Raw genomic sequence first — 17,222 nt, 5'->3', positions numbered from 1 at the left:
TTAACAACTTTAAATATGGATAATGTCAAATATAACAACTTTTGAATATTTGATTTTATCCTAAAATAAAAGATTTTATCCAAATAAAACCTATTTTATCTTTTAAAATAAAAGATCATATTTTCAAAGTATTTTATCTTATCCAAAATAAATCATATTTATCTTGAAATAATTTTAAAATAAAATAGTTTTTTTTTTAAAAACGTGAGTCACCACCGCCGGCCACCGTGGTTGGCTAGCCGAAGCTAGCCACGGTGGCTGACTGCCTTGACGGCAGCCACTGCCGCAAGGGCAACAGCGCGGCAGCAGCATTGGCAGCCGTGGCAGCAGCCGTGCAACGCCTGCACGCTGCTGCCCACAGCCACCCTCCGACCTCCGCCCACCGCCCTCCCCTTCCCCTCCCTCTTGGACCAGCAGCGGCGGCAGCCACCATGGCTGCGCCACCCAACCGTGGCTACCGCCTCTAAATTTGTTTTTTTTTCCTTTAATTTAATTAAAATGACTTTTATTAAAATTAAATTAAATCAGTCAAAAAAATTAAAATTAAATTAAAATTCAATCTTAAAATTAGGGTTCTTCATAAAATTAATCCTAATTTAATTCTAACTTTTAAAATTAAATCGATGATCATACACAAAACACTTTTATGCATAAATCAATACGATTAAAATTATGAATTATAAAATAAATCGAATTAAATCAAAATCCAGCACAAAAATCATATTTTAGGGCTATAAAGTTCGAAAAATTCGAAAATTAGGGTTAGGGGGTTCGAAAATTTCGAACATATTAGGGCTAAAATTCGGTAATCTTCATGGCTATTTGAGCATAATTAAATCACATTTAATCGATTCTAAAAGTTTAATCACATTTAAATAATAATTGAACCATAATTAAATTAATTTCTCCTTCTTAATTGATTATAAAATCAACATGGACATCAAATAATCGTATTATTATGATCTAGCGCGTTCATGCAAGAGGCTAACTGATACCACTGTAGGAGTTTATAGGTACTACGCAGTGGAAATAATATGAATCATATTCAATTAAGCACCTAATCCAGAATCGCATGCATAACACACAAGACACATAATCATACCTTTGATGCGTGAATTCCACGAAGTTATTCGACAGGCAAATCAGGGAGAGAATAGAGCCCCAAGCGTTGCTCCTCTACTTAGTCCACGAGATTCGAACGAGCCGTCCACCAATACTAGATTGGTCGAGTGATTGAGGAAAACCGCGATCACCACCTTTACGGACAACCAACCACCGCACGAACCACCACCACCACGAGATACCACCGGCGCCGAGGAGCTGAGGAGGAAAGAGTCGTGTGAGAGAGGACTTTGAGAGGGGTTGGGTTTCGTGTTTGCTAATTAGGGTTTGATCAAATGATCAGTTAATTGCTTGCTTGCAAACCTAGGCACCTAGCCTATTTATAATCTCATTATAATTCGATTAGGGCACGAAGCCCAAAAACTCCTTCTAATCCTCCATATGGCCGGCCACCTAGAGTGATGAGGCCCATGATGGGCCTCGTCCTCTAATGCTCGATCTAGCCCCTTTGTGTGACCTTATAGGATCCTTCCAATTGGGCTTTGGGCTATTTTACTAGTCCAAAGATCGTTAGTACCTCTAGCTATGGCAAAACGACGACCCAAATGTACGAACTTAATTATCTCCATAATTTAATCCAATTCTATATCTAGTAATTGCACACGACGAAGACATAACTCCTTCAGATCCAACCCATATCCGACCCAGACTCAATAGACCTTGACCCGAATTTGATCCGAATCGAATTTGACCCGACCCGACCCGATCCGAAAAGAATAATTTTAACCCGAACATATCCGACCCGAACAGACCCGACCCGAATAGACCCGACCCAAACTCCATCCGGTTATTCGAATTGACACCTCTACTTTTGTTTTCATTGTAAGAATGAAATAAAGGTGTATTTGTATGTTTGAAAAAATTCCCTACTTGGTTCGATTGATTAGTTGCCGCAAAACAAGTTAAACACTCTTAAGGCCAGACTAAGGGCTTTTTCTCCTATTGCCATATGATTGTGGGAAAATGGAGCCTCCTTTGAAATTTGGACTTATGAAAAAGATTATTTGTGGGTGAGGGAGGCCCAGACCCGACAAATTTTCAATTGAAGGTTTTAATCTGCTAATTTGTTTTTATAAAAGAACCTTTCCACTACAAGAAATAAGATCAAAGAGGGCAATTTTAATTGCCCTCTTTGAGCCAAATCTTGCCTTCTTAGGCAAAGATGGCGACTTTTTAATCGCCCTCAAGTTGCCCTCTTAGCATCGTAGTATTAGCTTAAGAGGGCAATTGAGATGTTTTCGCCCTCTTTGAAAGAGATCAAAGAGGGCAAAAAGTTTTGCTCTCTTTGAATAAGATCAAAGAGGGCGAAAATTTCCTTCCCCTTTGATTGATTCAAGCAGGTCAACTAATTTTTTCTCCCTCTTTGTCTGTTATCAAGTAGGGCAAGTAGATCTCCGTAAATAGTCCATTTTGACAAATATCCCTGAAATTGATAAATTTGAAATTACGTATTAAAATGAATATAACAAAATGTCAAGAACTGATCACTTGATATTTATTTTTTGTATACATCAATGTACAAATACAGTTTAAAATCAAGCAATTCATACTTCCTCGTTCCAATCCAAATTAAATGACATACTTTGACTTTATGTACTATTCACATAACTTGTTTTGACTTCGTGTTGAGAAAAAAATATATATTTTTGTGAGGTCTTGTTAGATGCGTCTCAACATCTATTTTTTAAAATACCAAAATTTTTATAATTTTTGCTAATATGTAATCAAGGATATGTGTATTGAAATTATGTATTGACAAACATGCCTAAATAAAATATCACTTAAAAAATATACATTGACGAGTATTCCCAAGTGAAATGTGTCATTTAATATAAAACGGAACAAGTATTAAACATGACCAGAGTTTAGAAAATTCAAACATAACACTTATTTTATGCAAAGAGAACATAGCCACCCAATTGAGGAAGAGTCACATTCCTGTCATGATATGCTTACACTAATCTAATTAAAGCTCAATTATATGTTTAGTCAAGGGACCACATTCTATAAAAAAATAAAAATTTATAATATATTCAATGCAAGTAGATTAGTTTAATAATTTTGATGCATATTGAAAGGGAGCAGACCGGAACGAATCATACGACAATATACAAAAGCTAACCTATCTTTTGGCTAGGAAAGAATTTTAGTTGGATTAATATAGTACCTTGTTAATCATATCCCTCAGATTTTCGGACAAACTTTATCTTCGTACATTGTTGATTATTTGCTACTTGCTACCTAACTTTATCTCAACACATGTTGATATTGTCGAAGGTTGATTATTTGCTACTTGCTAGCTAGTCTTTTGGTCATTAGATAAAGGATCATAATTCAATTTGGGGATAAAAGAAAAAACATTTCAAAAAGCATGTGCCAACCATACGCACCATTGTACCGTCGTCGACTCTGACCCCAATCTAGAAATATTATAGTAGTAGCCACTAGCCAGTAGGGGATGCTTTTAACAAGCCGCCGGTGACCTATGCTCCTTTTTCGTATTACTCTTTCTAATTCGATTTACTTGCCCTATAATTGTTTAAATTACTTACAATATTATACTGATGACTTAACATTAAATGTTAAAATCTAAGAATTGATTGATTTGTAAAGTACTAATTAAGTTATGTTTCCCCTCAAAAAAAAAAAGGAAAAAAAAAAAAAAAAAAAAAAAAAGAGGTTATATTTGGGGATATTATCGGAATTTCTTATGTTAGAATTTGAGAAGTTTGTGTTGCCACTTGCAACGTGTCAACATTTGCATGTAAATATTCTATGGCATTAATTGATAAGCATATTAACTAGATTTAATCAGAGTTAAGCTGGAATATACTCATTAATATAAGGTTTTGTTTAAAATTTGAATATTAAGATTAAAATTACACCCCCAACCCCAACCCTCCTCACTTAAGATTTTCTTATGTGTCAGTTTACCTCCCAATGGTCATCAGGCAGAATAATCTTTTTTAGGGTAGGGAAAAAAAATAATAATAATAAAAAAAAAAAAATAAATAAATAAATAAATAAAAACAGATACATTTTATTCAATCATGACATACATTTTCATCTTTTTCACCTAACCCCTCACTAACCATACAATACATTTGTAGTAATATACTAATCTGATTAATAAATTATAAGTCCATCACCTTTTAAATTTCATATCCACTTTAATTTTGATTATATATTGGCCTCAGAAGTTAGCAATATATTTTACCAAGTGATTAAGAACATCTATTATAAGCACTATTAAAAGAAATAATGGCTTCTCACTTTACCTTATTGGCTATAGTTGTATTTTCATCCTTGGTTGTAGGAAGTTTAAGTAGTAGTGTACCAGTTGCACCTGGATTGTCACTCTCATTTTATTCTTCTAATTGCCCGAAACTCGAATCCATTGTTAGAAATCATCTTAAGCAAGTTTTCAAGAAGGATCTCACTCAAGCTGCTGGTTTGCTTCGCCTTCATTTCCATGACTGCTTTGTTCAGGTATCATCTTACAACATTTTATTACATAGATATTGTTCGTGCATGTAGAATATTTTGTATTGTAGTTAATTTTTAATCATCGGTGTCATGTGCGATTGTGTTTTTCTTTCGGGTGTTTAATTAAGTTGGGTTCGAGCTTGGGTCGGATCAGCTTAGATAAACTAAGATAAACTTATAAAAAGAATAAAATTTGAGCATATCATTAGACACTAGGGTTTTTGTTTCACTCTTCAAGAGGATAAGGAAAATATATAGACATTCAATTTTTGTGCATTTATTTCAAATTATTAGTGTATCTCATTAACTATACGTGTACCTTTTTAATGGTTGATATATTTTTATGGAACACAAATTAGGGATGTGATGGATCTGTATTGTTGGATGGGTCAGCAAGTGGTCCAAGTGAACAAAACGCACCACCAAATTTGTCACTAAGGAAAGAAGCATTTAATATTATAAATGACCTTCGTGCCCTTGTCCAAAAAGCATGTGGCCAGGTTGTTTCTTGCGCAGATCTCACTGCCCTTGCAGCTCGTGATTCCGTTGTTCTGGTATAAACCTTATTCCGTAAAATCTATTTATACTATTTATGTACAAATTTCAATTAATCAATGCCCTAACAAATGTTTTATTTGCTTTTGTAGTCAGGTGGACCAAACTATAATATCCCATTTGGAAGAAGGGATAGCCTAAACTTTGCAACAAAAAATGTAACACTAGCCAATTTACCTAGTCCTTCTAGCAACACCACAACCATTCTCAACTCCCTCTCCACCAAAAGGTTTGATCCCACTGATGTCGTCGCCCTCTCCGGGGCACACACCATTGGTCGCAGCCATTGCTCCTCTTTCTCCAATAGACTCTACCTGAAACAAGATGGGACTATGGATCCATCTTTTGCAAAGAACCTTAAAGTCACTTGTCCAACGTCAAACACCGATAATACCACAAATTTAGACATTCGTACTCCTAATGTGTTCGACAATAAATATTACATCGACCTTGTTAATAGACAAGGCTTGTTTACTTCCGATCAAGATTTGTTCATGGATACAAGAACGAAAGGCATTGTCAATAGTTTTGCAAACAATCAAAGTTTGTTTTACGAAAAGTTTGTAAATGCGATGTTAAAAATGGGACAACTTGGTGTGTTGACGGGTAAACAAGGGGAGATTCGTGCAAATTGCTCCGCAAGGAATGCTAAAAGTGTGGACTTGTGGTCTGTGGTTGAAGAGGGTGAACAAGGAAGATTATCACAATTTTAAGATATTTTTTTAATTACTAAGTTTTAAAGTGGAATTGTAAGAAATTGTGCTATTTATAAGTTTAGTCTTTAGTCTCGGTTATAAGGCATCATGTCATGTTTGTAATATTTGTTTACTACTCTATAATTATCAATATGGTGTGTTTAGCTTAGCAGTTTACATTTGGAGTTACTATTGTGTTTGAGAATTGATTTGTGGGGAATTTTATGATTAACTATGGTCCCTATGGACCAGAATGTATTGCTAGAAACTAGAAAAAGTTGTGTTTTGGGCCTAAAACAATCACCTAAGAAGGATTGATTTGTTTAATTTAATTTAAAATACCCTCTTCACTTTATTATTTGTCATAGTCTTGGTGCTTGCATGCTTTTCTAGGACTTATGGTTCTTATCTCTTTGTTGATGATTGATTATGTTGGAATATGACTCGAGAAGTAATCGTGGATGAGCATGTAAGCTACTGAATTGAATGAGTCAATTTCAATTGTACTAGACATATTTCTTAAACTATTTTAAACTTTGAGATGACTCAAGTTGAAGATGAAATCTTGTTTCAAGAGCTTTCAAACAATATATAATTTATAAGCTTAATTCCGATAAGAAATGAGAAAGTTATAAGTGTTTTTCTATGAGTTGTATGTGCTGATCTGAACTAGATAACACGTCCATGCCGCTAGAGTTCATGATCGATGATCAATAGCTATTGGATTGATTAATCGATGTTGTCATGTCCATGCTAACCTAATACTCGTTTTAACCTGATATGTCAAGGGTACATAAATACCTATTCGGGGTATTTTATTTATCCACAATTTGAGAGAAACACATAGAGACGTATGGAGCTCTTGTTTTTGTAACTCTTATTTTTTAGAGTGAAAGTGAAATTTAGCAAGAGATTACTCTTGTAAACACTAATTGAAATCAATACTACTTGAAAAGTTATGGGTGATCATTTAGCTTAGGCCTTTAAGCTGTTAAGCCATTAGAAGACTTCATGTACATTTCTCAGCTCTTGCTTTCTCTATTATATAGTGAAGAAATACCTTTTGATGATTTTCCCACTAATGGAGTAGGGATTAGGGGTCTAATCGACTAAACCTTGAAAATTCTTGTGTACTATAGTTCCACACAAATCAAATACAATACCGTCTAATACTTATTAGTTCATTAAATTTGGGATTCTAATTTTAGGAGTTGAGGGTAGACAGCGTTATCTCGTGTCCATTTATTGTAGGCTTTGTAATTGTTGAATTAAACTACATACCCATGAAAAATACAGCTGCTAATAAATGATGTATCCAAGTTTTTCGAGTTTATAAACTACTTAGTTGATGTTTGGAAACTATATATATTTTTTTGGTGAAGTGAAAACTATATATTTGAACGAACTTGGTATTGTAAACCAAAAAGAACTTGCCTCACGGGCGCGAGAACAAAACCCCCCAAAATAATCTGCTTTCAAGGCCACTGGTTTTCTAAATCCAGCTTTTCCTCTAGAATCCTCCGATGGGCTGCAGGCAATCTGAGTAGGCCGCTTTCCTTCTTGATCGCCGGTAAGTCCATTCCTGCGGAGCCTGCACCACCTGATTGCGAGGAGGCCTTCATTCTCGCAGGATGTAACTCGTGTACACCTAGGTTGACACTGAACCATCGTCTGCGCCGCCTAAGGAAGTGCATTTCCGACGTCGGTGACCCGGTTGACAGCCAATCCGCTGCTTTTTACCCTATCATCATTTGTTGAAGCTTAAAGGTTTTGATGATAATAGACTTAAACTCAAGCAAACTTGACTAAAGATTTCTTCAAGTGTTTGACCAAGAACAGGTGAAGTAGACCTTGGTGGTGGAAGAATAACCTTGACTAAGAAGAACATGAAGAGAATACTTTAAGAAGGTTAAACAAGATAAAAGAAGAGTTCCCTAACAGGAACTTAGTTCTCTAACAAGAACTATCTAAGTTCCCTAACAGGAACTTGAAGACAGCAGGAACTTGGTTCTGGTCTGCGTGAAGCCCAAGCAATCTTCGAGTGCAGAATAAAATGGCGCAGCAATTTAATTTAGTTAAGATTTTATCTTCTGGATATGTTGTTAAATATGTTAAGTAGGGTTTGCACGAAACTTATTAGAAGTGTGACAAAGAGCTTGGTAAATCTAATAAAAAGGAAAAGATAAAAAGATAGATTTTAGGAAAAGATTTACTAAATAAATATTTCTTAAAATCAGAATATCAAAAAGATATTATTCTTTTTGATAATCTTTCTTTATCTTATTTTCTGAAAAAGATTTTCTTTAAAACTAGATTTACTTAAATAAAAATCGTGTTTTGAGGTTTAGTTAAAATTGACATAATTATCTTTTGAAAAAACCCTACTTGATATACGAGTTAATCTTGTATAAATAGTAGAGATCTCATTTCATAGTTTTCGGTGAGTTTGTGCTTGAAGAATCATTCGTGTTTTAATTGTTGTTCGTCTCAACTAACAATTGGTATCAGAGCACGGTTCTCACGTGCAAGTAGATAACTTTGCCGAGTAAGTTCCTGAGGAGAGATGAATTACAAGGAGAAACTTGAAGAAGGGAATTCTACCCAATGTCCACCTATGTTTAATGGTAAGTTTTATGCCTACTGGAAAAATAGGATGGAGATTTTCATTAAGGCTGAAAATTACCAGGTATGGCGTGTGATTGAATCTGGTGATTTTGAGGTAACCGCAACCAATGACAAAAACGAGGTATTTCCTAAAATTATTTTTGATTATGATAAAGAAGATTATCAGAAACTTGATTTAAATGCTCTAGCTATTAAATATTTGCATTGTGGTCTTGGACCTCATGAACATAATCGTATTATGGGGTGTAAGACAGCGAAACAGATTTGAGATTTACTAGAGGTAACTCATGAAGGAACTAATGAAGTAAAACGTTCTAAAATTGATTTATTGATGTCTAGGTATGAAAGGTTTGAAATGCAGTCTAAGGAAACCATAGAAGAAATGTTTACAAGATTTAATGATATAATTAATGAACTGAGTTCCCTTGGCAGGCAAATTCCTATAGATGAACAGGCAAGAAAGATCTTGAGGAGTCTACCACATGATGAACGCTGGAGATCCAAGGTTACTACAATGCAGGAAACTAAGGACTTCACTAAGTTCAATATAGAACAACTAGCAGGTTCCCTAATGACTCATGAACTTCACCTGAGTTCCAATAATGAAAGTTCTAAAAACAAGAGTCTCGCACTTAAGGCACAAGACTCAAATGCCTCGGAAGTTGATGAGGATGAGATGGCAATGCTAGTAAGAAGATTCAAGAGAATGATGAACAACCAGAAGTTTGATAGGAACAAGAAGGCTACAAGTTCCAGAGACACTACTTGTTTCAAGTGTGGCTCAAAAGATCATTTCATCAAGGACTGTCCAATCAAGGAAGGTAATAAAGGAAGGACTAAAGGAAAGGATCAATCCAAGGATTCCAGAGTCTATAAGCCATACTTTACTGAGGACAATGTAAAGAAAGCTATGCTTGCTGCATGGGGAGACACAGACTCAGAAGAAGAAGAAGACCAACCTTCAAAAGAAACTGCGCATCTATGTCTAATGGCCAAAACTGATAAAAAGGCCAAACTGAAGGAACTCGAGGCTGAGGTATGGTTTTCTCAAAAAAAATTAAGACATTTTTCTAAAGAGAAACTAATATGTGTTGTTTTGGATATTCAAGAAGAACTTAAAGAATTACATAGAGCAAAACATCAAAGTGATAAGGCTTTGTTAACTTACAAGGAAAACAGTGAATGGGTAGACAATATGAAGTTTGATATTCAATACAGGTTCTTTAGTCTCTTTGATGACAATGTTGTTCTAAAAGAAACTATAGAAAAACTGAAACATGATAACATACTTTTGAATGTGGAATTATCTTTGTTAAAACTTAGTGTAGATACTCCTAACTCTGAAGTTCCTCCACTTATGCATTATCCGAGTTTTGAAAAATTAAAATTTGATTTGGAAGATCTAAAAACAGATAAGGCAAGACTTGAGGGGGAACTTAAGAGAGCTAGGAAAGGTAAGCAACCCATAAAATATAAAGTTCCAGATTGGATTGCTAAACCTCAGACCAAGAGAACAGAGGGACTAGGTTTTAAAAAGAAGTTCCTAAAGGAAAAGAAGTATGTAGATCTGCCAAGTAGTATTGTTTGTTATTTCTGTGGAAACACAGGACACAAGCAGGTTAAGTGTCCTAAGAAAGAAAAAAGCACAGAGAAGAATGAAAAACATGTAGAACAGATTTAGATTAAGAAAGATAACCCAACTCATGTTACAAAGGAACCCAAGGAAACCTGGGTTCCTAACACTAACGTTTGATTCTTCATGCAGGTTCCAGTGAGGGGGAACAACACTTGGTACCTCGACAGTGGTTGTTCTAAGCACATGACTAGAGACAAATCTAGATTTCTCTCACTGGATGCCTATTATGGTGGGACTATGACCTTTGGTGATAACATGAAAGGAGATATTGTTGCTATTAGCAAAGTAGGAAGGTCAAGTTCCCATGATATTGATAATGTATTTTTGGTCGAGGGTTTGAAACACAATTTGTTAAGTATTTCTCAATTTTGTGATAAAGGTAACTCTGTTAGCTTTACTTCCAATAAGTGTAAAATCATCCACAATAACACTAAGAACATAATCCTAGAAGGAACTCGCAAAGGGAACACATATATTGTGGATCTCAATGAGGTTCCTAACAGCAGTTTGACATGTCTTAGTGTTATTGAGGATGATACTCTATTATGGCATAAAAGATTTGGTCATGCTAGTTTTACTTTGCTTGATAAACATAGATCAAAGGAATTAGTGGAAGGACTTCCTTGCATTAAATTCCTATATGATAAAGTGTGTGATGCTTGTGTTAGAGGAAACAAGACTCGAGTTTCCTTTAAATCTAAAATGATGGTAAGTACCAAAAGACCTTTGGAACTTATTCATATGGATCTCTGTGGTCCAATGAGAATCCAGAGTAGAAGTGGTAAGAGATATGTTATGGTAATTGTTGATGATTATTCAAGGTATACTTGGGTATTCTTTCTTGTTAATAAAGATGAAACATTTGATGAGTTTGTTGCTATTGTAAAGAAAGAACAGAGAAGAACAGGTAATCAATTGATACATCTCAGATCAGACCATGGAACAGAATTTGAAATTTTCAATTTTGATGAATTCTACACAGAACATGGAATGGATCATAACTTCTCTGCACCAAGAACTCCACAACAGAATGGAGTTGTGGAACGCAAGAACATAAGCCTTGAAGACATGGCCAGAACTATGCTGATTTCAAGTAGACTGCCTAGAAACTTCTGGGCAGAAGCAGTGAACACAGCATGTTACATTCTCAACAAAGTATCTGTTAGAGCCATCACCAACAAAACTCCCTATGAACTCATTAAAGGGAGAAAGCCTAACATTTCTTACTTTAAATCTTTTGGTTGTAAATGCTTTGTTCATAATAATGGTAAAAGGAACTTGGGAAAGTTTGACGAACGTAGTGATGAGGCAGTTTTCTTAGGATATGCCTCAAATAGTAAAGCCTATAGAGTATATAATAAGAGAACAATGTGTGTTGAGGAATCTGTACATGATATATTTGATGAAACTGAACAATTGATTGATGTACAGGATTGTGATGATGATTTTGAAATTGGACTTGTTCGCAAACAGGATCCAGATGAGGAATCAACATCATTGCAGAAGCAGCAAGTTGAAAATGTAGGAGAAGCAAATACAGAAGCAAATGAAGCACCTACATTGGAGAATGCAACAGGAACTCCACAAAACGCAGAACAGAATATAGTAAATGAGGAAGTTCTTGAAGAAGTGTAAACTGAAAATCAAGTTGGAGTTCCTACTGAAGAACTAGTCAACAACAATGAAGAAAGACTGTATCCAATCAAGGACTTCACACCAAAGCCTTGGAAACATCAGAAGTCACATCCAGTGGATGCAATCATGAGCGATATCACAAAAGGAACTTAGACCAGATCTCAGCTTAGGAACTTCTGTGCATTCTATACGTTCCTTTCCTCTATGGAACCTAAGAACTACGTTGAAGCTTTAACTGACACTGACTGGAGTAATGCTATGTAAGCTGAACTTAATGAGTTTGAAAGAAATAAAGTTTGGCATCTGGAACCTAGACCTAACAAGAAGAAGACAATTGGTTTAAAATGGGTGTTTAGGAACAAGCTAGATGAGCACACTAGGTGAAAAAGCAAAATTGGTACCGGTTCAAAACCCCTCAATGCCACCGGTTTTGAACCGGTGCCAATGTGGGGGGTGCCAATTACTTGGATGAAAAGCCACCGGTTCAAACCGGTGGCAAAAATGGTTATTGGCACCGGTTAACCGGTGCCAAAAATGACCCCAAAAATTTTTCATTGTTTTTGGCACCAGTTAAAAGTGCCCAATTTTTTTTTTTTTTTTTTTTTTTTGTCTTTTTTCACTTAAAAATTAAATAAACTAAAATAAATAAGAACACAAAATATAAATCCAATATCAATCAATATAATCGAATCTCTACAATATATAATCAAAAAAATTTTACAATATAGATCAATAAAATAGATCAATTGCAACATATAAATCAAAAAAAAAATTACAATATAAATCAAAAAAAAAAATTACAACATCACAATAAAAAAAAACCCTATTCAACATCTAAATCAATATACTTGCACCTTGATTCTTGCATCAATATACCTGCACCAATTAAAACAAAAAAAAAATCGATTAAAAGAAATTATAGTAGCTGTGAAAAAAATATTAAAAAAACCAAAAAAATAAAAAAAAATCGAATTAAAATTGATTACAAAAAAAAATCGATTAAAATTGATTACAAAAAAAATCGATTAAAATAAAAACAAAAATTGAAAATCAGTTAAAACCCGGAAAAAAAAAATCGAATTAAAATCGATTAAAAAATCGATTAAAATAAAAAAAAAACCCAGAAAATAAAAAAAAAATTAAAATCGATTAAAATAAAAAAAAATCGATTAAAACAAAAACCCAGAAAATAAAACACAAAAGCAAAATAAAATCGATTAAAATAAAAAAAAAAAATTGATTAAAATAAAATAAAAACCCAGAAAATAAAAAAACGAATTAAAATCGATTAACATAAAAAAAAAAATCGATTACAACAAAAACCCAGAAAAAAAATGAAAAAAAATCGATTAAAATTAAAAAAAAAAAAAAAACCCAGAAAAAAAAACAAATTAAATCCGATTAACATAAAAAAAATCGATTAAAACAAAAACCCAGAAAAAAAAACGATTAAAATCGATTAAACCTTGAATAATTTTGGACTAAACCCTAACCTTGCTCATGCATGTGTTCGTGGTGGTCTTGGTGGTGGTGGAAAAGTCGGTGTTGCAAACGAAAGTGGTGGTCTTCGTGTTGGTCTTCGAATGAAAGAAAGGAAGGGGACACGAGGGAGAAGGAGATCGAGAAAGAGAAAGAGAAAGAGAAGGAGGAGATCTAAAAATAGAAAGAGAAGGAGGAGATCGGGGAGCAGGAGAAGGAAAGAGGAGGAGAGGAGAGAGAAAGAGAAAGAGAAGGAGGAGATCTAAAAAGAGAAAGAGAAGGAGGAGATCGGGGAGCAGGGGAAGGAAAGAGGAGGAGAGGAGAGAAAAAGAGGAGGAGAGGAGAGAGAAACGGCTGAGAAGAAATTAACTAGGGTTGGGGGGAGTTTAAAAGGGCCGCGTTTCTTTTTAATAATTAAAAGGACCGGTTCACAAAGGCACCAGTTCAAACCGGTGGCCTTTATGTTTTTGCCACCGGTTTGAAGTGAACCAGTGCCTTATATCCTGGTTCAGCTTCCCACCAATTTTTAAGGCTATTTTTGCCACCGTTTTGGACTGAACCGGTGGCAATTAGGGGGTGCCTTTTTGATATTTTCTACTAGTGGCATGGTATTATTGTTAGGAACAAGGGTAGACTTGTTGTACAAGGTTTCAATGAACAGGAGGGAATCGACTATGAAGAAACATTTGCTCTTGTAGCTAGGTTAGAGGCTATACGCTTACTTATTGCTTTTGCTGCTTACATGGGATTTAGGCTGTACCAGATGGATGTTAAATGTGCGTTTTTAAACGGATTTCTAGATGAGGAAGTCTATGTGGAAAGCCTCCTGGATTTGAGAATCTAGAGTTCCCAAACCATGTCTACAAGCTTGACAAAGCTCTTTATGGGTTAAAGCAAGCTCCTAGAGCATGGTATGAAAGATTATCTAAGTTCCTTTTGACAAAAGGTTTTAAACGTGGTAAAATTGATAAAACTTTGTTTTTAAAATCAAATGGAATTGATATCTTAATTGTACAGATTTATGTTGATGATATTTTGTTTGGTGCAACTAATGAATCTTTGTGCAAGTATTTTGCTGACCTAATGAGTGGAGAATTTGAAATGAGTATGACGGGGGAGTTAAACTTCTTCCTCGGTTTGCAAATCAAACAAATTAAAGAAGGAATCATGATCCATCAACAAAATATATCAAGGAAATGATCAAGAAATACAAGATGGACAATGCTAAAACCAACAAGACTCCTATGGGCATTGGAACTAGAATAGATGAAGACCCAACTGGAACTTGCATAGATCAAACTATGAATCGAGGTATGATTGGCTCTCTACTTTACTTAACAGCTAGTAGACCTGACATATCTTTTAGTGTAGGTCTATGTGCCAGGTTCCAAGCCAATCCAAAGGAATCCCACTTGATAGCAGTAAAGAGAATCCTTCGATACTTGAAAGGAACTGATGACTTGAGTCTCTTCTACCCTAGAAGTGATTCTTTTGATTTAAATGGCTTTACTGATGCTGACTATGCAGGTGATTTGGTTAATAGAAAAAGTACTTTAGGTATGGTACTGTTTTTAGGACCTTGTTTAGTTTCTTGGGGTTCCAAGAAGCAAAACACAGTTGCATTATCTACAGCTGAAGTTGAATATGTGGCAGCAGCAGCATGTTGTTCGCAAATCCTATGGATAAAGCAACAGGTTAGAGATTTTGGTATTATATTTAAATGTGTTCCTATTTACCGTGATAATACCAGTGCTATATGTATTTCAAAGGATCCAGTTCAACACTCAAAGGTAAAGCATATCCACATTAGGCATCACTTTTTAAAAGATAATGTGGAACAAGGAAATATTAAGTTGGAATTTTGTCAAACTGAAAATCAAATTGCAGATATTCTAACCAAGCCCTTGAACAGAGAAAGATTTGAGAAATTGAGACTGGAACTTGGGATGATCAAGCTGATTTGATGGCTTCTGAAGTTCCAAGACATGGCAAAGTAAAAAAACAATGTAAATAGAGCAAAAAGAGCATTTAGCATAATCTTGGTGTGCTAAACATAGCTGAAGTGTCACCGTTGTTGATCACTGAAGGTTAGTTCACTAAACACTTAATTGTATAAGCAATTAGTAACGTACATTGCATGTGTGTGTAAAGCGTGTTCCAATTACGTGTATTTTCATAAAGTAATTATTTTTGAAAATTAAATGAATTTGGAAAGAAAAGATTTTTGAAAAATTCATCCTGCCTAAATTGATTTGTAAAAATTAATTGAACTTGTTCAATTAAATGACTGAACAGTAAACTCCTTAAATTCCATCACACCGCTTCATTAATTATAAAAAGAATCTTTTACCCACCTTCGCACTCCACTGTCAAATCAAATTAACCCTCTTCGGTAAAAACCATCAAAGCTTAAAACCACCATCATCTAACACCATGGTCATCATCACTTCACTTAGTTCCTCAGAAAATTCCCAAAACGAACCAAGGTCAGAGCCTGAAATTGCTTCTCCTCTAACCATGGTGTCATACAAAGAAATTGATAAAACCCAACACGAGACCACTTCTACCTCCTTTACCTTCACCAGAATCCCTAAAGAGAAGAAATTGGATGACAAAGAAGTGGAAACCACAGATATCTTTGAAAAATTGAGAGAATGGAAAGAAAAGAAGAACAAAGTGAGGACTGTGGAAGATCACATTAAGGAGGTCGAGGATTTCGTGGCCGGAATTACAGAGTCTGGAGGAGAAGATGATCCGATTGAAGAAGACATCATAACTGACCAATCAGAGCTTGAGGCTCTAGCAGGAAGGTATGTTGTAGGTCATAGAATTGATTTAACTTGGTGTAGGAAGGCTAAGTTTCTGGAATTTCTGGATTTACTCAAGTTCCAAGAATGGGAGTTTTTGCTTTCTAGGGCTTCGAACAATTGCATGTATCCTGTAGCTATGACTGAATTTTGTCAAAATTTTGAAGTGAAACAAGGAGTGATTTCTAGTGAAGTGAATGAAATAAAAATTGAGTTTGATGTAGAAACCCTAAGCAAAATTCTGAAAGTGCCAACAGAGGGTTATGAAACATACATTAAGGGAAAATCAACAGTGAAGATTGGAAACTATTTGGGCGCTGATATTGTTGAGTCTCTGGGAGGAAAGAGAGGGATAAACACAATGAGTCACAATGATCTGAAACCTCTAAACAAATTGCTGTTTAATTTGGTAAAGAAAACCATCCTGCCTAGAACTCAAAAGAAAGGTGAAGCTTGCTTAATGGACATGGCTGTTATATTTTGTTTGAGTAGAAAGATCAGAATCAATTTTCCATCATTCATGTATCAACACCTAGCTCACTGTGTTCCTAGCAAGAACACAGTGGGCTATGGAGCAATCATGTCCATTGTGTTTGAATTTCTTGGAGTGGTGTTGAAAGGAAATTATGGAGCTCTGGATGAGAAGCCAGAGAATGTGATAAATGAGGAAACCCTGCTGGGTCTTAGCCTAGAAGTTGTAGGAGGAAAGATTCAATGGGTTGAAGAAAAGAAAGAAAAAAGTGCATCTGCTGGTGGGAAGAGGAAGGAGGCACCTGCTTCTGGAGAACATGTGAGGAAAAGTAGAAGGTTGTCTGCTAGTACACTTCCCAAGACAAGCCTGGAGGAGCCGTTGGAACTGGATGCTGAAGAAAATATGCTTGAAGGGCAAGTCTTTGAGTTGACTGACAAGGTTGAGGTTGTAGAGAAACAGCTTAAAGAGGCTATGGGCACAATTCAAAAGCTAGAAAGAGGAGTACAGGGACTGGAAAAGAGTCTTAGGGAACAGAAGGTGGAGTTCCAGAAGACTATTCAGGACCCGGAAGATAAACCGGAGGCCAGTATTGAGCATTAGAAGGAAGAAAACAAGAAGATAATGTTGTTTCTAATGAGTTGACAAGTTTGAATCCAGCCAGCCTACCTCTAGCCTATCCTAGCCTAGCCTAGCCTAGCCTAATTTGGTTT

At 35.3% G+C, this 17,222-nt stretch overlaps 1 protein-coding gene across 1 annotated transcript; it reads left to right on the top strand.

Annotated features, from left to right (window-relative positions):
• The first annotated feature begins 4,371 nt into the window (after nucleotides 1-4,371).
• Nucleotides 4,372-5,897, top strand: LOC145585158 (peroxidase 12-like). Its single transcript, XM_081641888.1, has 3 exons — nucleotides 4,372-4,611; nucleotides 4,968-5,162; nucleotides 5,256-5,897. Exons 1-3 carry the CDS (start codon nucleotides 4,384-4,386, stop codon nucleotides 5,874-5,876), a joined length of 1,044 nt encoding a protein of 347 aa, XP_081498014.1. The 5' UTR covers nucleotides 4,372-4,383; the 3' UTR covers nucleotides 5,877-5,897.
• Nucleotides 5,898-17,222: the final 11,325 nt, after the last annotated feature.

Source organism: Chenopodium album, chromosome 16 (genome assembly GCF_948465745.1).
Source record: "Chenopodium album chromosome 16, dcCheAlbu1.1, whole genome shotgun sequence".
Taxonomy (NCBI): Eukaryota; Viridiplantae; Streptophyta; class Magnoliopsida; order Caryophyllales; family Amaranthaceae; genus Chenopodium; species Chenopodium album.
The sequence above is the reverse complement of the archived record's forward strand: the minus strand, read 5'-3'. Positions and strand labels throughout refer to the sequence as shown.

Coding starts and splice junctions, on each gene's coding strand:
- LOC145585158 (XM_081641888.1), top strand. CDS start 4,384: ATGGCTTCTCACTTTACCTTATTGGCTATAGTTGTATTTTCATCCTTG. Junction 4,612..4,967: donor TCCATGACTGCTTTGTTCAG/GTATCATCTTAC, acceptor AACACAAATTAG/GGATGTGATGGATCTGTATT. Junction 5,163..5,255: donor CTCGTGATTCCGTTGTTCTG/GTATAAACCTTA, acceptor TTGCTTTTGTAG/TCAGGTGGACCAAACTATAA.